The sequence below is a fragment of the Patagioenas fasciata genome, chromosome 7 (genome assembly GCF_037038585.1).
Source record: "Patagioenas fasciata isolate bPatFas1 chromosome 7, bPatFas1.hap1, whole genome shotgun sequence".
NCBI classification, from domain to species: Eukaryota; Metazoa; Chordata; class Aves; order Columbiformes; family Columbidae; genus Patagioenas; species Patagioenas fasciata.
Window position 1 is genome coordinate 8489548 of NC_092526.1, and position 24967 is coordinate 8514514.

Below are 24967 nucleotides of genomic sequence, written 5' to 3' on the forward strand. Positions count from 1 at the left end.
TAAGCAAAATATACGCATAAGGTGTTTCAAAAAGAAAACCCTTACCTGGTTCTCAAAAAGAAACAAACAGGCAGCTGGACAGGAGGATAAAAATTTGATGTCTTGAAAGCTTTGGGTGACGTCAGAAACCTGACTTATGAAAGGAATAAAATCTTTAGTATGCTGTGGATGGGCAATTTCCCATATAGAAAATCTTCTGTCCAGTGCTCTTAGTTATTGATAGTTCTTGTGATTCACATTATCTTCATCTGTAACAGTTAACGAGTAATACAGTTTTATGAAGCTGCCACCTCATTCTCCAACCAGAGAATTAAAAAGTCCTATTAGGCCTGACTCCAAAACATGAGAGCAGACAATATTAGCTCTTCAGTAAGACTATGCATATACCTCCAGTCAACAGATTTGGTGCTTGTTTTCAGGCGACTGTCCTGCCTGCTCGAGGAAGAGCACAAGAGCCCTATAAAAACTGTTATGGCTAGGATGCAAGAGGGAGCCATAGATTTTATGAACATGAGACATTTCTGGCTTATAGGATTTTATAAGCTACAAAGAGGAAGTTGTCTTTGAAGCATAAACTGGTGGACACCTCACAAATCACTTTTGATCTTAGGGGCATTCAAGGAGAAAACACCCTCTGTTGAATCACAGTCAATATAATAATATTTTCCACATACAAACTATCAAATTAAAGGCAGGGAAGACACTCGGGGAGAGAAGGCTTCAAAGTAATTTCTTGTATTATCTGCAGATACATACTCAGAGACTGCTGTTCAGTCAGCTGAGGAGAAATGGATTGCAGGTGGGGCAAAAAGGAAGATCAGTCTCTAAAAACTGATTGATTACTCACATTTGGTCTCAACCAAGGTCCAGTAGTAAACTGTACACATTTACTCCATTTAGAGATCCCACATGTTTTGTTCATTGCGGATTGACCTAGACCCAGGATATGGGTGGAAGATGTAAAGGAAGAAGTAGTTTCAGATTAATTTCTTCACATTGTGGTGTCACGGGCTCAGAAAACCTGGACTATTAGCATCAAATGCTGGTCTTTCAAAAGTCAAAAATATTTGGCTGTGCAGCAAGCATTAAACTGACACCAAAATCACTCAGACAAATGGCCATTCCTGTGGAGTGATGTGTGCCTGAATTAAATTGTACAGTTTCATTGCTCTCTTAATTTTTCTACACTCCATATAATTCTTTTGCATATGAAACTGCGAATTTATTAGAAATTATAAGTCTACACCCTACGTGTCATGGGAAACCTTCCATCCTAAACGCATAAAGCGCAGACATTTAATGCACCAGTGTGTCTGAATGTGAGGGCTATGAACAAACAAGCTTGCGGGGGCTGTCTCTGTGTTACTCCAAGACACAATCAGACAAAACAGACTCACCCAGGAGAACTGTAGTCAGTGCATTTGGAACCATGACTGCCCATCAGTGACAAACCAGAGACACCCTAAAGCAAATAGACTACTGCACAGGCTCAAGATGAAAAAAAAACCAAACAAAAACCAACCCCCAAACAACAAAACTCCCGACATCTCCATGCTCAAATAAGAGAGAAAGAGAGGAAGTGTTTAAAGCAGAGAAGTCCTTTATCTAAAATAGAGATAAATGAAGACTGTTCAAATGCAGATCAGGGAGAGATGAGGTTTTCTAACACTGCCAAGGGAGAAATACAAACAGGCTGCACTTCAGAGCCTCAGTGCAAGTTATATTAATGAGTTTTCTTCAGAGAAGCAAAGCCTAATCTGCAAATACACAGAAGATATTCTTTTTCTCTGAGAAGCTACAAGCTGGTGCAAATAATCCTCTTCATCTTCCAACACCAGCATCAGAGGTGGCTGACAATGAAAGTCTACTAGCAGCATTTCTTGCTACTCAAATCCATCTCCCTCTAACAACTTACTGCAGTTCATTTTCATCTACTAACCTGTGATGAGTAACTTAAAAAATGCAACACGTTGGAGTCCCTGGTAATGGTGGACTCAAAAAAAATATTCTTGCACATGCATTTTCAGATAACATAAAACTGAGTTACTTAAAACATGCTACCCGGTTGCCACGTAGCCTGTAGTTCTCAGACGTAGCTGGGCCACTTTTCCTCAGTAAATAAACTTTTCTTACATAGTTTCAAAATATGCACTTAATATGCAACAGCTGTTTTAATGAAAGTTACAGAAGATCAACTGTATATCTTGAATTTCCCTCTTACCATTTTTTCTGGTTTTAACTACATAGATTGTGTATGGTTTGACAGGAGCTATTCTTGTCTGCACAGTGCATAATACAAGAGGCCCCTCATCTCAGACTGGGCTCCAAAATACTAACATGTAACAAATAAATTACAAAACACATTACTGAAGTACCTAGATTTGTACAAATCAGTGCAGTTCCTGCTATGTCAGGATAGGCTACTGGACATATCATTGCTTTGAGAAGCTGGTGACTCTAAATGAGCAGCATCCAGTTACTTTGAATTTTTTCAAATTGTTACTATAGCTCGCAGAATTACATTTTATTCATTAATTGTCTGCACATCTGCAGAACATAGAAGGTTTATTTTAACTTGTCTTTTTAAAACTGGTCTGAGGATGAAATGCAACTTTGCCATGAAGTTCACCAGCTGCAGAACTTGTTTCTGTCCCATAATACCCCTTAGATGAGGTTCAAGGTCTTTAGCACAGAAACTTCCAGAGCAGATTCGTTTTGATTTTCCCCCTGCTTTTAAGTGGTGTATGTTCCTCTACAGGTAGATACACAGAACTTGCAAATATTAATGAGAGCTGTACATGTGTTCCTGTGGGAAGGAAGACCTAATACTGGAACTCTCGGTTCTGTTATCAACACTTTATTTTGGCTAGAGTTGCCTATGATTTAGCTGTTAATCCTGAAATAGAATTTCCATACTGAAGTGGTAGTTAATATAAAATAGCGTTACTACCTTTAAAATAGTAATATTGAGTTTAAGAATCTCAGTGTTTCTTTTCCTTCACACACAATTGTACATGCCCTTACAGATGAGGAACTAAAGTGCTCCCAGCCCAAAGAAGGTTCTGGTACTATCTCAAGCTATGCAGACTTACAGAACAACTTTTAACCAGGTTAAAGTGATTTCTGTCCAACAGCAAGCTTATTTAACTTAACAAAAGGGACAACAAGGGACAAGAGTGCAAAATTCTCACAACTGCACGGCTCCTGGCCACCTCTGACTGCAGCCAGTATCTGCCCACTTCTGTCTTTCTCAGTCCTGAAGATGGATGGTTGGAGAAATAGAGGCAATTTTAGCAAAGATAGACCTAGACAGAGTAACTTAACCTGCTTGGCTTAACAACACAGCAGAAGCTATGGAAGCCTCTACTAGCAAGCAGGGAGTAAATTCTCATTAGACTAACATAACAGGAAAGGCCAACACATACAAGTCACTTTATGATGATCTGCTGGAAAATAATTTGCAGCCAAAGCCCCTTGATCCACCCAGTGTCACGATAAAGCAAAGTAGCTTCACTGGTTTTAAATTTTATATGAAAAACTGTTTTGTTTTGCTGAAGCTATCAATTTCTAATTTAATTATGCTGTATATTGAATTCTACTTGTGTAACCCCAAATTGTCAATACATTATTTCACTCCTAAGGATTTCAGGCCCTTTCCTGTAAGACAATGCTTCACAGTGTATTGAATTTCTATATCACTGCCCAATTTTTCTTCTTTGGTTGTATACCAGAATTACTCACTGTAAAATACTTATTTTAAAACTCTGATGACAAAGATTGTCCCCAATGTGATTTCAAGGATATATTTTAAACAAACAAAAAAAAAAACCCTCAGTAATAAATAAGTTGCATGTTCATGGGATAGGAAGCAGAATAATTACTCAACTGCTTTAAATAAATCGTAGTACCTAATGTTAATCAGCTTTAGTAACCTCAAAAAAAGGAAGTGAATGTACATTCATTTATATTCATTAACTAGGCAGGTTTTCTATTTTAGGAAAGCAGAGGGGTTATCATGAGATTTTTGCTTCTATTCCTCCTATAGAACATTAGTCCTTGGATCAAAAGCGTGACGTTTCACTTTAAACAGAATTTTTTTTCACGCCTCAGAATTCTTTTCAAAACCATATTGAGCAAAAATGATCAGAACTATTGATATATTAAAATAGCAGGAAAATTAAATAAAGAAGATGTGAACCTTAGGGACACTGACTTTCTCAGCGTTGCTTCAAGGGAGAAACAATTTGAAAATGATGATGTAAAGACGGCAATTATTCCTGACCTGAAATGACTTGAAAGCAGAGTTCAGTAGAGTTCAGTCGACAAGGTTTTTTCACCAAAAGTCTGAAATGCTTCTAGTTCCTACCAAATTCAGTGCATTGATGTTCAGCTTGGTGTTTGCCTTGCCCTTTAGGGGCTTTTGCTGAATGTGGCTTTTTCCAAAATGTGGCTGCTCAGGATGGGATCTGGGGCCCCTGAGCTGATTCTATTTAAAGACTAAAACAATCAAACCAAACCAAACACTCACCCCAAAACTGAAATGAAACCTCCAAAATTTCCAGATACACAAAGACGAAGCGATTGTTTCGGGCCCCATTATTTTGGGCTGCTTTTCTAGTAAAATGTACCACATTGCCACTCAAGAAGGCCCTGGGCTGCTGTAACTCTGAAGTGTGAGGAAGCTGCTCAGCATGAAGAACACACTTTGAGATGAGACAAAGGGTTTGGTGATACTGGCTACTCCTAATTAGTCAATACTCCTATATATGTATGTACATATACACATCCACACATCTGTGGGTGTATATAGATATAGGCCATTTCAGCATTCCCTGGTGCCAAAAAAGCCACATTTTTGGGTGTCACATGAACCCCCAGAAAAGCAGAGACAGAGCTGATATCAGGTATCAGGCCTTGTGTGCCCCCGCAGTGCGGGCAACCCACAGGTTTGAAGGAGCGGTGCAAGGTTTAACGAAGTGAAGCAGTGAAGCCAGACTGATCTAAAGCTCTTGGGAACCACTACGCTGAACTTTTAAACTCATTCATGAAAGGCAGCTGACATCTGATGTAGGAACCAAAACACCAGAGCAAGCTCAGTGCTTGCTGCCCAGTGTGCATCCCCACACAGGAATTTTAGAGGTCAAATACCACAAAAGGTGTATACACCTAAGGAACAGTTTTCTAATTAGTGCCAGAGTAAAATCTTCCTTTACTACAAGAGGAAAACTCAGGACTTTTTCTTGAGCTGTTCAGTGCAGCTGACCTCCTGCTGCTTTCTTCGACAGGGCAGGCTAGCATGCAGGAGAGGCAGAGCACACCATCAATTCGCTTTCACTGCACACAAAAACCCTCTCCAATGACTACTTTTTGTTCTAAGATGAAGAGAACCAGAAAACTAAGAATCCCAAATTACCAAGAAATACATTTTCCTCTCTTTTTTTTTTTAAATTTTAAAGCGGCTCTTCGTTAGAATGTAGCAGAGCACCCTGCTTTCGATGAAAGCACTGGGAAATGTTTCAGAGAACCACAGTGGCCGAGGGGTCAGGCTACCATTTTCAACTAACATAAGACAATTGAAGTGAAAAGTGATATATCAGACAGACAGAAAATAAAATGCAGAGCTCTATTACCAAGAAGGTGAACCAGAAAATAGCATACAAATACACGCAGACAATTCAGCAATAGGGAGAGGAGAACATTCAGTTAAGTACTGCTATGGACATGAGTCCCAGCCTTGGGCTCAGACTACATAGTATGTGGGACTACTTCTTAAGACTACTTGGACCAACATTGGTTAGCTTTAATTCTCCACTGATACCTATTAAATGACATTAATGCAGTGGAGCTCTCGTGTCCCAAGAGGTCCCCCTTAGAATGTAAGGCACATGTGCCAGCTCTGAGAGAAGAACATTTCTGTCTGATTTCTATTTCCAACCAGAAATGACACTGCTTTGTGGACGGCTTGTGAGAGTCCATTGTGGTTCCTTGACACTGTCTATGCGATGCAGGGAAGCTGCCTTCCTCCTGACATCTTGAGATATTTGGGAGCAATTCTTCACCTTGATTGTTAAAGACTAAAAGCAAAACAACTGTAATCAATTACAGCGTTCAAGGCCCAGAAGGAAATTTAAAAATGAGCTTTCAAGGTCAGGGTTTCAGGAGGAATAGATCCTTGTTGACAATAGGCAGAGCTTCCCTGAGCTGATGGCTACATTTGCAGGACGAGTGCACCGTGTACATTTTCAGTGTGTTGAAAAGGAGCAAACAAACACATTTAGCTGATTCGCAGCACACAGAAGGGTTAATCTTACATTTCATGGCAGAAGCGAACCCAAATAAGGTCTGTGCTATTCAGTCTGAAGAGAAATCAATTCTGGTTCCTGTGAGTAGGATTTCACCACTTGATTAGAGAAAGAAATGAATCTTTAAAGTATACTTACAGGAAAGGCACTTTCCATTTGCATGAGAGATGGGAATGGCTGCATCCCAAGTTAATGAAATCAAGTCTTCTGTGTCTGTTTGAGGATTTCATCTATTTGAATTATGCAAATATCAAATATAACTTCATTGTATAAAACTTCAAAATGAGAATGCTATTCATACAACCAGGGAGGCCAAAATAATATTCCCCAGACTTAACATTGTTTCATTGAAGGCCAACAAGAGCTTACAATTTGGTTGCTCAGCACCATGTTCAAGCTGCGATGGTCAATTTAGAGGACATTCCTGCCTGTCAGCAAATAAACATTAAGCCATTTTAAATTTCTCTTCCATTTAATAAGGTTAAAGCAATTCTCTCTTGGAGATAGGGACTCAAGGCACAGTTTTGAACACTAGAGATTGATGGTCACGTAGGTTGTGAAGGAGGGTACCAAGGAAGGTTGCAGAGTAGACCTGTGGCAGCAAGAGGAGTAGCAGCACAGGTGATAATCTTGCCCTCGATTGTGCCCAAAACACCCAGGAAATGGACTCTTCACATACAGGCCGGGACCCACGTATGCACCAAGCAAGGTCAGCTTTCTGGAAGTCTCCTTTTGGCAACAGGTATTCACCAAGAAAATGTTCAGCTTGAGTAAGCTTGCTGGGCCTTCTTTGCAAATCCAGCACCTTCCAAAAGGAGGGTAAAGAGTCACACAGTGCCACACCAAGGTGCGATTACACATAACCTCTTCCTTCCAACCCAGTAGAGGCCCAAGCTTTCTGGCTATAGACTTGCCTTCAGTCCCAGCACGGGCAACCACATTGTGGACTTGCAGAAATGATCATGTTCTGTGCCCCAGAAACTAAACTAGTTTAGTCCAGCTCTCCACTTTAAGGCTGTCCCTGAACATGTCCTTCTCATGATTAGAAATTTTCTCATTTCTGTCTGTACTCATTCATGGCCTCTATAGACCTATTAGTTCTTGTGCCAATGCCATCATTTAGATCAATGCAGAGAACATGACAATATTTTGTAATCTCAGAGCGTTTGCACTGCAGGACAATGTTTCCTAAATTGTCAATATGTTCTTTATAATAGAAAAGAATGCATTTAAATGTTGGCTTGGACCAGAAGATAGATAGAAAGGGGACATTTGAATTTCAAGTTGCTATCAAAAAGCTTTTTAGAATTCAGTAGACGTGTACATGACCAGGAATAGAAAGAGGGAAGGGAATCAAGACAATGGAAAGTTTCAATCTCCAGACATTAACTTTTAACAATGAACTCCCAAGGCTAACCCCAAGTACAGTAGGTGAGGAAAATCTTTTAGGAAGGGCACAAGAGAAGCTCTGAGGGAGAGTACGTATATACTCACAAACCTCTAGAGGTGATAACTGATCAGATCTACTCTGGCTTTGCTCAGAGACTGCTCCAGCTGAGGGGTGATGGCCCTTTGCACCCACCACACCAGCAGACAGCAGTTTCAGAAGAACTCTCTCATTTTGCTCTTCTATTGCTGTTTTTCTGTTTTTTTTTTTTTTTTTGTTTGGTTTGTTTTGTTTGTTTTTGTTTGGGGTTTGTTTGTTTGTTTTAATAGACCCAATTAGCAAATCCATACTCAGCATGGATTTAAAGCTCTGTAAATTAAGAGTTAATCAAGGATACTATGACTTTCAGACTCAAGTCTCTAAGAGGAAGACTCGTGCATGCTGGAGAGAAGGTCCTTTAGCTCTACAACTGAAGCAAAGGCAATTGCAAACTCCCTGACATAAAGCCTAACTTAAACAGGCTTGGCTCCCTGGGCAGTGTCTAAAGATGCACAGCATCTAATTCATTGCACAATGAGATTGTACCCAGAGTCACTCTGCACATGGCTGTTCCTGAATCAGTTTTGCAAGATTTTCAAACCAGGGTACAAATTAGATCTTCCTGTTTTCTTGGTACTCACTGCCCCAATGTACTTACAAACAAGTCAAAGCCAGCTATGTTCTTCATTTTGCTACATTCAAAAGTACAAACTGGGTTTAGCTTCTGTTAAAGGTTTGTCTTCCCATTCTTCAGTCATCTTTGTAGCCTTTTTCTCCAACCTCAACACGGGTGGTTAGATATTACATTTTTTAAAAAAAGTTCAAGTCTAAAAATATATATATATACCCATTATACTTCAGTAGCTATGTTACCTCCATAGAATCATTGTCCAAGATTTTCAAAGGTATGTGTACATCTGCAAATACCAATAGATACTTTTACAGATTTTGGCAGGAGTTGACGCCATCATCACTACCACTAGAATTCAGGTATTTCAGCTGTCAAGACAAAAAAATCACTTATATACCATCTTTTGAACAGCTGTGACACAACCCTTTCCATCCATTTTAGACCTGCTTTTCTTTCTGCTGATCAGAGAGATCTGTTGAATAAAGTTATTACAGAAAGTTAGAAAGCTTTTAGCAATTTCACTGTCAGGATGGCATGGGCAAACTTGACCAGTGTGCTTGCTTTTGACTTCTGTTTGTCCTTCACTATATCATGTTAGTTCTTATCTAATGGTTAAACCTGACACGTTGAAGTCACGTCCACAATACTGTTTGAATCTCTGTGTACCTTATTGCTAAGGTACTGCAATCTTTAGTCAACTTGAAAGTCTGATTGCTGGTCATATCAGTTTCAAGAACTTATCTATAGATATCCTCAAGCATTACTAAGAGACTTAGTTGGTGAGGACCTTCAATCTTAATGCCTTTAAAGGACAAATTTAAGTTTGGTTTTATTTTCAAAATCAGGGAGCTCAAAAGTTGTCTCTATTGCAGAGACAGATTGTGAGGCACAGTAAGAAAAAAACTAATACCAGAGCTAATCAAATGAGAAACATTTTGACACACATAAATACACAGAGATAAAAAAACCACACCCAGTAACAAATACTTTTTTTTTCTTGAAAAGTTGATATTTGGGGAGTCAGAAGAAAATAGGGGAAAAAAAAAAACACAAAAATCACAAAATTTGAGAGAGACCATTTTAACAGATTTTTTTTGTTCTACCATCTTAAAAAGCTCATGTTCCTGTACCTGGCTGAAGTCAGTGACTGATTACTTACCTATTTCAGCATGTACAGAAAGTTTCACATTAAGAATAAACATATCAGGACAGACCCAGGACTCATCTGCCCATTCATTTCTCTCTGTGATGATCCCACATAGACATTTATGGGAGAAGGAACAAGCATAGAGGGATTTTCTTGTACTATTCACACCAAAGTTTTGACACTCAGCAAGATCAGGACTTTCTAAAGTGGAGATTATATCTTGTTCTTGACAATACTATCCTTCAAGGTTACATTTAAACTCTTTTGGAGCCCACTTTTACATTTGGCCTCCACAACGAGTTCCACAATTTAAATTTCACACTTGATAGAAAGAGTACTAGAATAATTGTAGTTATTGCAATTTAACAGAAGAGGTAAACATACATTGAACTCCAGGAATTTTCCTAGGAAGGAGCAATCAGGACAGTCTTTTAATATCTTCAAATCAAAATCACCTTCAGATAGCACCATGCCAGATCTACCACTAAAACAAAAACCTGAGCTTGAGGCAGACTCTCTTTTAACTATGTGAGACTCTCTCTTAACTATATAAGACTATCATTACATTCAACAAAAAACAAGCAGGGAATGTTATATGGATGAGCAAAGCAAGGTGGATTTGCCGAAGTGCTATGTGAACAGGAACAAAGTATTTAGAATACCCTCTGAAAGGGGTTGTGTCAGAGCTCTTTTGCAGGGTTCAGCTAGAGACTGAGGCAGATGCTACCTAATAAAACATGAGAAAATAAATCCATTTATGCTGAGCGAGGACAGGGACGGATAGCTAAGCAATGTTATCTTCTCTAATACACCTCTGTCTGGGTTTCTTTATACTCATGAGTAAAGTTTAGTTTCCTGGTAATTATTACATATGCACATCTGTTTGTAGGTGGATACCATGTGTGTTTGAGTGTTCACAGAACTCTGTCTACATGTTTCCATATCAAGTATACACTTTCTGGCAGAGAGATCCCCAACTCTAACCCCATGAATTGCACTTGCAACTGAAATACCTGCTTTTCAAAATTCATAAAAACAAACACAGCAAGTGCTTTTAAGAAAGAATTAAACAGGTCTAAAAATAGCTTAAGGGGAAACAGGGAAAAGTTCGCTCATAACAATACTAGGCCCCTTTCTCAGTTTCACCCTTCCTTGTAAGTCACCATTTATATGATTAAGAGATTCTTGGCAGACTCATTTAATCCATAATCTTTTGGCCTTGATGTTATTTGTGCATCCACAGAGATCAGAAGGATAACTGCTTTCTCACTTAAATATAGAGCTGGCATCTAGCAACCTAGACATTCTTATGATGCCCTCAAAAAAGGCTAAAAGAGTGCTACAGCACATTGTGCCAAATGTAAGTTGAAATCTTCACTGTTTATCTTCAGTGGAAAACACAACTTTAAAATCCCTTCTTACTAGTTTTTCAGCTGTACTACCTATCCAGTAAAATTATAGCTTTAGGAACTCATAACAATGAAAGGGAAGAAAATAATCTTTAACATACTGGTTGGCAGTTGGTTGGTTCTCAGTTTATAACACAAATGTTGCCTTTAGGAAACCAAAAAGTTACGTACAATAAAATTGAAAGCTTCACACTACTAATAAATGCTCAGAAAATAAAGCTCACTTCCATTAAAATTCACAGGCTAGCAATCATTCTTAAAGATAATGGTCTTAACATCAGCAAGGAAAACAAAAGATTTAATTTTGTGAAACGTGGTTTAATTGGAATATGAAACAATAGAGAAATAGATAATGCATTTCATTTTCACAGGTGAAGACTTCAATAAATCATCTGTGAATTTGCCACGAATGAGTCCTATCTAACTGGAAAGCTGCAAGAGCAATCTGCATTTAACATGGTGCCTGGCTCAGAAGAGATAGCAAGAAAACAGAGAAAAATCAGAAAATTAATGCTGAAGACAATCTCTTGACCAAAGAATGACGGCAGTAGACCAAAATTGACAGGACACGGTTACTTAATGCAGGGCTGCTGTGTTCTGTCTGAGGACCATCTATCTCCCTCAACTCATTTCACAGAATCACAGAGTAGTTTGGGTGGCAAGGGACCTTTAAAGGTCACCAAGTCCAAGTCCCCTGCAATGAGCAGTGACATCTTCAACTAGACCAGGTTTCTCAGAGCCCTGTCCAGCCTGGCCTCGAATGTTTCCAGGGATGGGGCACCTACCATCTCTCTGGGCAACATGGGACAGTGTTTCATCACTCTCATAGAAATTTCTTCCTTACATCTAGTCTAAATCTACCTTCTTTTAGTTTAAAACCATACCCGTGTCCTGGCGCAACAGGCCCTGCTAAAAAGTTTGTCCTCATTTTTCATATAAGCCCCCTTTGAGTACTGAAACACAGCAATAAGGTCTCACCAGGGAGTTCTCTTCTCCAGGCTGAACAACCCTAGAACATACCTGGGACAACATCTGTATTTCTCCACTTTGAGGTAAATAAATCTTACTGCTTTCTTATCTACTATTAGAAGAAAGAGACAGCTTCCAAGGCTTCTACTTGTAAGAAAACATGTCCTAGAGAGGATTTGCCATGATACAGAGTGTGTTTTCCAGATGCTGAGATGACACGGCCAGACCTCAGCTCCTCAAAGATATCAGTCCCCTGCCTGTTTCCTGGCTTACGCTGCCACAGGAAGGTATGTTGCCTGCACTTCCCTCCTTCTTAGCACATACCTAGGGATGACAGAACAATCACAGGCTGATAGGTTTATAATCTACAGCTTGTAAGAGAGAGCGCTATTAATAATATTAAGTTCAAGGACAACACTGGTAACAGTCCTTAATGAGGCTTAAAGACTTTTGGCAAAGGCATTGTAAGCCAGAAATACTTAAGAAATCACAGCTGTCCACTTAGCCTTTGGACAACACAGATGGTAGAGCACAAAGAAGTGGAAAGATACTTGCCCTGTACGTGCCACAGGATGCGCTACACTGAAGTAGCATGCCAACACCTACAGCTCTCTATCAGACCAGGTGAAATATTAATACCAGTTTCCTTGTAGGCACCAGCTGAAAGACAGAAGCATGGCTGCAATTTTCACTAAGCACCAGTAAAGCACTCATTGTCCTTATGGGCTTCTCGTGCCCAGAAGACAGTAGCCACGTGTCCAAAGAAACCATATCTGCCAGGATATCACATATGGAGGATTACATGGATTACACTAGTGGTGAATTTGGTTCTATGACTACAGTATTTGCAGGGCTAGGTTGTTTTTTAAGCTGTAGACTTTTCATGCTGAAGCAATTTTTAAGTACTCTAATGCAAAGTGTAATCACACATTGATTTTTCCATTAAAACTACAGAAGACTTAAATACCCTGGGGGTGCTGGCCTCAATTAGTCCCTATTCTTCCATTCTTTTTCTCTCTGTACCATTTTGCCATCCCTCGGCGTAGGAGGAAAGGAAGACTGTCTACTTAAGCCAAAAGCACAATCTTCTATTACATGAGTCCAGTTAAAAGCAGCAGTAGACAAATTGCTTTCTGTACAATAGGGAGGAAAATTATGCTCGTTTCTGCTTATGTTCATTTTTAAATTACAATGTAGGAAAACTGAACATACAGATATCTGGATTTTGGAAGTTTGCCTTGAGCCTATTTTACTGTGGATATGTATTTTTCTTATAACCAACAGAAGTCCCACAGCTCTTCAGAGGAGGTTGTTTGTACACAGTTGCCCCGAGAAGCCATGACCCCTGAATGCAGCCTTTGCATTGTCATCTGCTGAATAGCCAAGCTTCAGTTTTGTGTTACCAGCATTCAGCAGCATTGATCGGTTTTGCTGTTGACACCAGGTTAATAGTTGTGCAGAGAAGAGGAAAGCAAATTTTACTGAACACCAGTAGATAAATCCTTTGCTTTTATCTCTCTTCCAGAAAGCAGCACCTAAAGGAAAAATCTTACTAGTGCAAGAGGGTGGGTGTCCCATTCAGCTGAATGGCCAGACCCCAGTCTGTTGGTGTAAGAGTTTCGTGTTCCCTGCTCAAGCCCTGTTACTCATTCCAGTGCCTTCAGTCTCCTACTTGTCTTGTGTAATTGGAAGCCCTGCTCAGGGTAATATATGGATGGAAACACCATATAAAACAGAGATTAAAATCATACCCAGGCTACAATGTATTTATCTTCAGGCACCTCTCCAACAAAGTATCTGAAGAAAGGCAGCTGAGCAGAATGGTTGAAGAAATGAACCACGAAAAGTCAATGAAGCCTGGTTTAAAGAACATGTGCTGGAGCTGTGTTCTGGAGTCTGATCACTCAGGTTATTCTATCAGTTTTTGTTCTATCCCCAAGCTTTACCTCTTGCAGTAAGGAAAAAACCTAGCCAATTTTCAGCCTATGAAGAAGCATCTAATTTTCCTGTAACAGAAGTCCTACCATTGTCAAGTTATACCGTGCCTGAGTCATCTTCTAGATGACAACCATGTATTTTTCACAACCACTTGAAGCAATATGCCTCCTGAAAACCCATTTGCCAAGTGCCTTGTGAAATACATTTCCTTAGTGATCTTTGGAAAGGCTATTTCTACACACAATACCTTTATTCTGAGTAAAACATTAACCTGCCAGCACCAGTATATGGAAGAAAAAAAAAAAAAACAGCCACGTGCTCCAGTTTAAGAGGTCTTTTTATTTTCTGACTCAATTTTTTTCTAGCTTTAGCTTATGGCCAGGCACAGATGGTGCTTATAGTGGCATTGGTATGGCTATAGAACAGCCTGGCATTGTTTTAAGTCACCACCAAAAAAACAGCAGGAGAGTGGCCGGACTACTCAGCAGATAGGGCACTAGCATGAGATCCCATAGATGCATTTGTGACTCTCCATGGCATTTGTGGCCTTGATTAAGTCACTGACCTCTTTCTGTCTAGCTGTTCCAGCCCTTCTCTTTAGCCCGTTTTACTTGGATTTAGAGACAGGGACTCTCTCTCCTTCTGTGTCACTTGCCAGTCTCAGTAAAGCCCCTGACTGCTATTGCTCTATAAACAGACCAGACCCAAAGTTACCTGTACCACACCACGTCACACAAAACCACCACTACTACTGCCTTCGTGTTGATGTTTGATGTATTTGATATACTTAAGTGTTAGCATAAAGAAAAAAAATTAAAAATAATTAAAAAAACCCCAAACCACACACACAAAACACCACCATGCTGCCTTTCTCAGATGGAGGAGCTGCCATAGATTATGATACACAGTTCCCTTCCCTGTAGGATATTTGATGTCCAGGCATGCAGCTGAAATTCATATTACAGCAAAAGGCCCCAAAGCAGAAAAACTACAGTTCTGTAGTGATAGGAAAGAGGCAATGGAGAAAATTATCTGTCCCACTTGACACAGGGGAGCTGGTGGAGCTGGGCTGGTACCAGCAGGGTCTCCAATTCTATAGGTCCAGCTGCATCTCTGGCTTTTGCCAACCATTGCAGCTACAACAGTTCTTCAATGCATCTACCTGAACGCTTTCATAGCAGCCAGATTGCTTCAATATTTCTCTCTTCTGGGATGGACCTTGGGATGGACAGACGGTGCATCACAGTCAGGAGACTGAAAGGCTCTGCCTGGATACTGACTGGCAAATGGCCATCACCCACAATGCCTAGTAGCCACACGCAGTGGGACCTCCCTGCTGTGCAAACAGGAGAGTATTGCTCCAAGGGGCAAACTGGAAGTGTCTGCAATGAAAAGCAGAGGATGTAGCAACACTAAACGACTTTTTTATTTCAACGTATCTACTGTGGTAGGCTTGAGGCTGCTTTATACAAAATAATTAAGGCTTTTGCTAAAAGCACAAAACTGAAGATGCCACAGGAAGTGTCACAGAAGCTTCAGAAACAATAAGTTTTTCATCAAGGGTAGTCAAAACTTACTCCATTGTAGAGTACATGTTAAGGTCAGATCTAATCCGATGACAAACCATGCAGCTGCTTTTGTATAAATGTGCCTTTGTATTATTGACTAGATTAAGAAGGATGTAGCCATGGCAAAGAAGCAGGCACAGCCAGCATGGAGCCGCTGCTGCCAAAGCCCACCCCACCAGCAGCTTGTGTGGAGGCTTGTCCCACACCGCTCCCCATTCCCAGTTCAGCTACATTTTCTCTGGTATTCAAACAACACAGGGAACTTATAGAGTGTCAACCAGTCTGATCTACGCTGCTCACATGGATGGGCTCACCCACTGGAGTTTTAGTGCATGACTCAGAAGATGATTAAGTAAATTACACACAAGGAGATTGCAGAAAGTATGCCCCAGTCTACCCAAAAGCACAAAATGCCCAATTTCAGGAGGAAAAGCACTAAGCAGAGACTTACATGTGCTGTCATGTTTTTCTTGAAGCCAACAGCAATAGCAGGAAGGAAGTTGGAAGGAACAGCACTGCACAGCTTACTTTATAACAATTGAATTGATTTTCTCCAAAACACTGTGACAAATTTACATTCCTCCACTGGCACAAATATACCAAAATGTGAGTAGAACAGCCCCTGGAAGTACCCCCTCCCCAGCTCCAGGCATGGAGTTGTTTTGGCAGCCACTGGGCCAGTCCTTCCTCTCCATCATAAGCATGGTAAGGTAGCCACAAACAGAAGGAACTGACATCTCTACATCAGGGACTTCAAATCCCCAACCAGACAGCCTGGGCTTCGAGCTGAAGGATTTCACCCTCACAGCCACCTTCCTTGGGCAAAAGCCTTTCCTCACCTGAGTTCAATTTCCCAGCACAGCAGTGCTCTCCTCACTTGGCCCCTTATCACCTCCCTACTCCACCATCACACAGGCATCACCCCATCTGGAGCCTGTCCTGCAAGCACCAACACTATCTACAGCAAGTAGACTTTCACATTTGCAATTATTTTTTGTGAATTTTCTCAAATGCCACACAATAACATGACACTAAAACAAAAAAACCAAACAGGTTCCCCTTGTGTCCCTTCTATTTAGCTTTTTCTCATCGTCAGGAGATTTATGAATTTAATCTCTTTTGTAGAATGTATCACTTTAACAACTAGAAGATGAAAATGCTAAAATGTTTTTATTGCTGATAGATGTTCGAAGACATCATGCTATATACTGGCATTTACATTTCACATTAAAAGTGAAATATGTTAGGAATGTGCAAGTATTTGTTTTAATTTGACCTGTCTGCTAAATGAAAAACAAAGAGGACTTCTAAATCACTATAGTTAAATTCAGCAATTTGTAAACAATTTATATGTTCATTTCTTCTGGGTTAAAACTGCCCTAAAGCATCACTCTTATGAAATCTCCAAATCAAATTGTTTTGCACTGTTCTCAGGGATGCAAGCCACAGTTTCTTTCTTCTCGGTTTATTAATTTATTTCACAACCCAAGCTAATTAGCAAGACTCATATTAAGAATCTTGCCACCGAAATAATTTTGGAGGATTCACAGAAGTACCTACTGGCTCCAGGAAGCTGAGAGCACAGAGAAGGCATCAGACATTAGCAACAAATTCTCTAAAAAAAAGGACAAGTGAATCCCTTTCATTTAGCTTTTTAACACTTTTGCAAGCAGCACCAGGTCTGCCCCATTCCACACTAGACCATCAGCAGGCAAGAGTAATAATCAAGGAGGGGAAGAAAAACTATGGCAATTTACCTTCACCTCTCAACCTGTAGAACTTGCTACAGGATTTGGATGTTAGACTAGGCTTTAATGCAGCTGTGGAAGATAATTTGCAAGCAGAGAGACATCCACAAACATTTAAGGATCCCACAGTAGCACTTAACCTAAAGAGCAGAGCTTTCTCTCTTTTCCTGCTTTGTGCAACATGCTGTATTTAGCATTAGCTGCCAAGCCTCTACCCAAAAATCAGTACTTTTGGTGGAGTAAGGATACCAAGAGCCCTTTTAATCACACAGACATGGGGCCTCTCATCCCAGACTGGCAGACACCTTGCAGGAGGAGATTATTTCTACATTAGATGACACCCTGAGCACAAGGAAGAGCTCTATACAGCCTGGAGTGTCACATCTCCCATTTGAAGCCTTCGTCACCCTGTCTGCTGGTACAGGGTGCAGCTCCACCCTTTCCCCAAAGCTCTGAGTCACTTGTCTTGATTGTCTTGACTTCCACACAGGTTTTTCACTATGTTCCCACCTCCAACACAGGTGGGGCAGAAAAGGAGCTGGATGTGCTCCTTACCCTGCAGCTTCACATCCCAACCACAGACCATGGCAAAGGCAGGACTAGAAAAAGAAACAGAATTCTCAAGTACAAAAAAAAGAGTCATAAAAAAGCTCATCTACTTAAAGCTGCAGACAGACCCATGAGTTTCAATTCCGACCCCCCCGCCCCGCAATACCAAGTGGGGCACCAAAAAGCAACACAGAAATAGTAGGTTTACTGTCCACTCATACTCTAGATGTTTCATTTATTATATCCAGCATCATCTTAAGCAACCCAACAAAACAAGAACTAGCAGTAATTCAGCCAGAACATGATTAAGGGTGCCTCTAAGAGCATCAACAAATGCGGAGACTACATGGATCACAGCCCGGCAAGATTCCAAGTTGGCAAAATGACAGCTTGATTAGTTTTCATCTGACAAATGTGGCTAGAGAGATCAGAATCAACCATAATTCCAAGGTTATAGGCCTTCAAATAAATCCAGGAAAAAAACCTCAAGGAGTGCAACAGCAATTTGCAAGACCAAATCAACTCTCCAGCCCAGCTTTCTTAACACTTGGACACAACTGCTGAGGCTAAATAAGTACCCTCCAGGGAGCACCTCAAATTAACAGGGATGTACCTTCAGAGGGGGATGAGCTTCAGATCTTGCAAGACAGTCTTCCCTCCCATCAAGAGCCTTACTAAATATGCACATATTTGTAATTTAATGGGAAAACATGCAAATCGGGCTACTTAATATCCAGGCAACCGCTGCCTATTGCTACCCCAAAGGCCAAGCAGCAGCACCCTGTTACCAATGTTGCAGCATGTAGGCATGCAGTATAATCAAACAACATAAATAACAGACTGTAATTGGATTTTTCCTTGTCCTTCCCTCCCACTTGTTCTAACAACAAAAAGAGTGAGTAAAGAATCTGCAGGAAAATCAGGTTTCTTAAAATATATAATTGCAACCAAAAGTATCCCTCTCCCTCAATTTGCACTGGTTTCAAACCATGCATCACCAATTTGAGGAAGCTTGCTGAAATAAAATAAAAGCTTCTAGGCTTCCTTCCCATGTGGAAAGGAGGCAGAGGAAGACAGGTCTCTTACCCAGAAATAAAGTGATCTGTCTCCTGGTGCTCTTGCCCTCTGAGGTCTCATTTTTCCTTAGGTACTGCTCCTCATGTCTCGGTCCACCCTTCACTGCCACAGTTCCTTCCTTATGGATCATCAGGACTTTCATCATGCTGTGACACATGAAGGTGACAGATCCCAGCACTATGATGTACACAGCAAAGGCACTGAAGATGCTGGCCTGAAAGACAGGCCACTGGGAGGAGAGGTTGGTACAGATGGTCACATTCTGCTTCAGCTCAGGCAAGTGGTGCCTGGGTGTAGGTGTGGTGCAGGTCCTCTTACTTTGGTAGCCCTCGACGACTTCCAGGGGATATTCTGTGCCCATGGCAAAGAGCAGGGGCAGAGCCACTATGACAGATGTCCCCCAGACAAAGGCAATGAGCAGCTTCACTGTGCGGGGTCCAGAGACAGCCTTGAACTTGAAGGGGTGACAGATAGCTATGTACCTCTCAAAGCTGAGGGTGGCCACATGCAGCACTGTGGCATAACTGCAGGCTTCAAAAAGGAAGCAGTAGAGCTTGCAAGCCACATTGCCATTGGGGGTGGAAAAGGGGCTCCAGATGGCACCGAAGAACTCCATCGGCATGCCCAGCAGGATGACCAGCAGATCAGAGCAGGCCAGACTCGCCATGTGGTCTGTAACCTCCTTCTGCAGGTAGCCTTTCTTCTGCAGGATCCTCGTGGCTTTGATGGTGATGCTGTTGCCCAAGATGCCCGCAACAAAGAGGCAGACATACACTAAGGCTAAAGTGATCTTGATCCAAGAAGACACCTCAAACTCATGGACATGGCTGTGGTCAATAAGATCTGAACAGTCTGAAGATGATGTCTGTCCTGCCATGAGCAGCCCCTGTGTCGGAGAGAAAGAAGAAAGAGCTTTCCTGCCCTCTCAGGTGCTTCAATTTACAGCAAATAGATCCTTTGTTGCTTTGCCCCTCTCAGCAAGATGCACAGGTCTGAGCAGTCAGGTGTAACGAGCATGTCTCAACTCACCACACCTGTGGGTTTTGTTAGCAACAGCCACTGAGGCAAAAAGCTGAGCAGGAAAGTGTTTTAGCTCTTACCTCTCTTAATAACAAACACGACTTGCTCCTTTTGGATTTTCCTCCTCTTTTTCTTTATCGAGTGAAGCTGCCGTTCTTCAGTGCTTTTTGGTGTGAACTGCTCTGCTTTCAACACTTGCCTCTTCCTTGTACAAGCAAAGACAGCTCTCAGGCCCAGCCCCAGCATGAGGAAGTCACAGTTTCTGTGTGGTTATAGCTGCTCTGTTAACCATTAACCTAAACCTTGCCTGTCCCTCGTCACTGGCAGTGAAAGGGGGTTATACACAAAAAAAAAAAAAGGCATGTCTGAAATTCACTTCCTGTAATAGGAGCTCCTTCTCAGGAACAAAAAGGTGTTTTGCCTGCTAGGTTGGTGGGGTCTGGTTGAATGTGTGAACAGGCACTGAAGAGAAAGTACCTGCTCATAAATTTAACATTAACTGGGCTTCAGGCTTTATTTCTACATGCACTAATGCCAAATTTCTTCACTACTTTACATTTCTTTTAATGAAAACCTCAGCATCTGCTGCAGCAGTGTTTGTTACGCAGATTGTGCAGCCACAGACTGATTTACATCAACAGGAGGTTCTGGTTTTTTGATACTGCTGATGAACTGGTAGCTTCTTAAATAACTGTTTAGGCTGTGAAGAGTCTTTTCAGAAGTTATAAAATAAGCTGAACTCTAAATTTAGATACATCGATTGTCTCCCTTTAAATTTTCATCTACTCATGTTAGATAACAAAAATAATGAAGTTAGTAATCCCAGTCATACTCACGCTTTCAAATAATCTGTAGTAGTAGGGGATGAAAATGAACTTCCCTCTCCTGTGTTGCATCCCAGGGGGAATGAATTTAATGCATTTTTTAGTTTTAGTTTCACACCATAGCACTGAAGGCTCCCAAGGTAACCCCTGGAAACATTTAATTAGAGGGTGTGTATATGGGTTAGGAAACCTTCAAATTACAATGCAAAATGGTAGAATAGCTTCCACAGCTATAATCAAGTGAGAAGCCCAGTACAGTGATCTGTTCCAATACCAAATCTAAGAACAGTGGGTTCACAAAGTGATTTTTATTAACTAGACAAGCTCATGTGACACTTTCAGCTCATGATAAACCAGAAACATTAGAAAGCTATTATTAAGCAGTCTCCTCACATTCAGTGGTTATCACTGCACCTCAGCAGCCCAAGTATATAATGAACAAAAGATGCCCAAAACAGGATAATCAGCACCTGTTTCTATGCATTATTTGTGCATTCCTGTTTCAGAAAAATCACCCCAAACCTTGCACAACTTCAAGCCCTGTAGTCCCAGTCATCTTTCCTTATGTTTGATAATTCACATTTGTTCTGCTCAGACAAGCTTTCTATTATTACCCAATTTCTTTCACTTAATTTTACTTTATAAAAAGTGTGAACAAAGATTACATATGCATGACTGAATTGTGGAAATGAAGCTAATTAAAATTTGCTGCTTACCATCAAAAGGGAAAAAGGGAGAGAGAGCGCAGAAGAGAGAGAAGGCCCAGTAGGATTAGATCTCCCCCTTTTTCCACACCAATTATAAAATGCAGAACGCAATTTTGCGGTTTTGAATATTATCTTTAGAACATACACAAAGTTTATTAACTTTCTAATAAAGAGCGGGTGCCACAAAGGGGATAGGAAGGAAAGAGACAATTGTGGATACTCATAGACTCAGACTGTGAAAAAAAAACCTCTTACACAGGTTACTGGACTAGATAAACCAGCAGTGAGTATCTCAGAGGTAGGTATAAAATCCCTGTCATGGATGATTATAAAAAAATATATCTTCCTGGAGGGAAACATTTCTCCCCAACTAAATGTGCTTAATTCCTCTTTGTGGCATGGAGGTTGAGAGCTCATAGTCTTTACCTTGGTGGATGTGACACCAGTTTAGAAACTTATGATTTGTGTAATGGTCTAATTTTAGGGATTTTGTTAAGTTTTCCTCCATACCTTGAAGCAGTGAGTACCACAAGTTCATTTTTGTGTTGTTGCCCTTCCGTTAGCAGTTTTGAAAGTGAGTGCAGCCTGTGCAGTTGTACCTGGGAGAATGCTCCAGGGAGTTCTTGCTGACCCAGTTTGTTGCAATTGCACACCATGACTTCAGCCACACCACCAAAGAGGTGTCGAGAGCATTGAGAATAGAGACACTGTACTTCTTCGTAAAATCAGCACTACATGGATGCAACATACTGCAGCCAATCACTGGTCAGCCCCTTGGTAAGAAAATGGAGCATCCTGAAGATGCAGATTACATGGGCACAGGGTGGCAGCTGGCTCTGTGCAACACCCGCTTGGCCACAATCATGTTCACCTGTACGCTTGTGACAATGCAGTTGTTGGTAGGAGGTGACAAGCGGTGGCAGCCAGAGAAACATTGACATGCAGGGTGGATTGCTGTCACTGTAGTATATAAGGTGATTTTTCACTTTCAGAGATTATAAAGCCGCTGTGATCACTCGTCCCAGTTTGTTATTCAACAGAGTCTACAGTGTTTCCTGAAGGGTTGCTTGCTTTCCTGGTCATTGGATAACAGCCTGGTGAAAGGCTTTTTGGAGCAGAAGAAAGCAGAGCTTTGTCACCCATTTTTTAGGCCATTGTCCGAAGCTCATCTTCTGCACCTTGTGTAGATCCCCCATGCAGCACCCCGCCATGCCCATGGACCACTGGCTGAGCTGAAGGGCAAGAGGGGCTGCAGGGCATTCAGTCCTTGGCCAACTGCTGTCTTACTGAAAGCAAAGTCCCCCAAACTCCTGATGAGGCTGGGTCCCCAGAAGTGACCATTAGCACAAGTTGTAGCTAGAACAAATCTTACAAGAACAAACTCATTTGACAGATGCTGTTGCATTTTAGGTGACTGGATTGTAGATTAACCCGTTCCAGTGTGCAGGGATATCGTATTCCTGCTGCCTTGGAAATGCTCTTTCTTCCCCAGCTGCGTAGTGCCAGGCCGTGGTTTGGCTCGGGGTGCCCAATCTGCAGAATCTCTCTATGGTTGTTTCTCGATTGCCATCTAGCACGGGAGCCAAAGTGCTCTGATTGGCAGACAGGCATTGCCACACTTGTGTTATCTGTGCAGAATTATTTTTTGATAGCCGTGTTGTGAATATGCAAATCCACCCTAATTGGCTACGCAAATCACACTGCTCTGGCTGGTTTCTGTTCTCAAACTGTTCAAGCTACTTGACAGGAACAAAGAAAATACTTTGGTTTCTTGCTTTCTTTAGCTGAAAAACTCTAAAACTTAAATGGAAAAAGAGAGCTATCTCAAAAGCAAAGAAAATGAGGCTGTGAAAAGGATTAACTTTTTTTCCAGATAAAAACACATTGACTTTTTTTCCTTGCCAGTCTTTACCGTTCTCCATCTCAACAAACCTCTTGTCCCTAGAATAGCTGTGATACTTTTGTCTTGCCAGTATTTGTTTAGAGAAGGCGAATCCTGGGCTTGTTCAATTCTCTTTGAAACACAAGGTAAACAAAATGAGATTGCTGCTCTGCAGAAGGCAGCTACTGTGATCCGCAGAGGCAGAGGGGAATGTGCTGTGGGAATAAAAGGAAGAAACAACACAGACAAAAGTGAAGTGTCTAAATGATTTTAAATGGTTTAAGAAATCAATTTGCGTGAGACAGCTAATGTTGGCTTTAAAAATTATTTTTCATTAAAAAATTAAATAATTAAAGACTGCATTCAGATAATAAGGTTTCTTTCTGTTTTCTGAAATCTAGCAAGCATCTACTGTTAAAATCCCTCTGTTTTTTCTGATCAGTTATTCTTGAATTATGTTTTTCTTCTTTGGAAGATTATGATGATGGTTAATAATACAAATAAGTAAAAATCGTTTGTGAAATTTATTTCTTCTTAATTTCCCTCAGGGTTTGTTTTTAGGCAACAGAGTCCAACAACCACCGTGCCATTAACTGCTTGGCTCTTTTTCTTCTGGCAACACGAGAGACTGGGTTATACAATCTGGGCAATGGATGTGCTCTGTAACCTGCATATCCATAATGAATTCTAATCTAATTAGATTCCCTCTAGAAAGGTGACATATGGAAAGCTGCCATCTTTTATTTAATGATGTGCAGTGTTACCTGCTGTAATGCCATCGTCTTGGAATATCATATTGTGTTTGCTTATCTGGAGGACAGAGAAGGGGGTTTCAAATGTGCTTCCAGGATACACAGTCAAAAGTGAACTCTATTCCAAATCATTCTGTCTAAATAAATAGATCAAAGCAGTTCACTGCTTCCAGTGTATTTTACAAATTGGCAAGTAACACGAGAAGAAACTAGGGGCAGTAAGACTAAGTGGTTTATCTAAGCAACAGAACATCTGTGCGACACCTGAGCCTCCTCACCGGTACACTGGATTTCAGCTAACTTGCCACAAGACCTGCAGCATAAAGACTACACAGCAATAAATGCATTTACACAGCTCTTCACTGGTTGCTCCAAAGGTTTTAATTGATGTTAATTTGTAATAATTAAAACACATTTACAGTACCAAAACAGATAATCATTGTACTTAGTCATATCTGGAATTGTTGAACAATACACCACCTGCTTTCTGATCACCTTGGTAAATTAAAGACATTAAAGCTGTTCAAAGCCCTCACTCAATTACAGCATTGTCTGAAGTGAAGCAAATGCACTAGGAGGTCTGTGGATTGCTGTGATTAGGTGGGAGTGTACTCTGCCTGGCTAGAAAGTGAAAGGGTTAATTTTCTACTCTTGGAATAAGGGCAGAGATGCACTTCTCTCTGTCCCTTGACATTTCAGTAGCTGTTAGGAGGCCAAAAAAAACACCGGTAGCTGTGGCCCCAAATGGAGAGCAGCTGATTAGACAGGCTGAGAAAAGCAAGTAAAGCGAGTGTCCTCTTGAAATGAGATGGTGCTTTTTGCATCCTTTGGGAATGAGGCACCAAAGAAAATGAATTTGTTTATATCCCAGGCTTGACAAAGGACCTGTAACTTAAAACCAAAAAGAACACATAGGCTAAGCCCAGGTCTTAATAATCATGAATTGACTGTATTGAACACATTTCCTGAAATAATCCATTCAGACTCCCCTTTGTCTGAAGTACAACATTTGGTTCAA

The 24967-nt window shown here is 40.9% G+C and overlaps 1 protein-coding gene across 1 annotated transcript in view; it reads right to left on the minus strand.

The window, feature by feature from the left end:
* GPR39 (G protein-coupled receptor 39) overlaps nucleotides 1-20047 on the minus strand; it is an 82549-nt gene extending 62502 nt beyond the window's left edge. Inside the window, exons 1-2 of the mRNA XM_065841571.2 lie at nucleotides 19865-20047; nucleotides 18774-19650 (exon numbers count right to left, since the gene is read on the minus strand). Coding sequence (XP_065697643.1) covers nucleotides 18774-19641 — 868 coding nt within the window. The 5' untranslated portion in view covers nucleotides 19642-19650; nucleotides 19865-20047. The remainder of the gene's footprint in view (nucleotides 1-18773; nucleotides 19651-19864) is intronic.
* Nucleotides 20048-24967: the final 4920 nt, after the last annotated feature.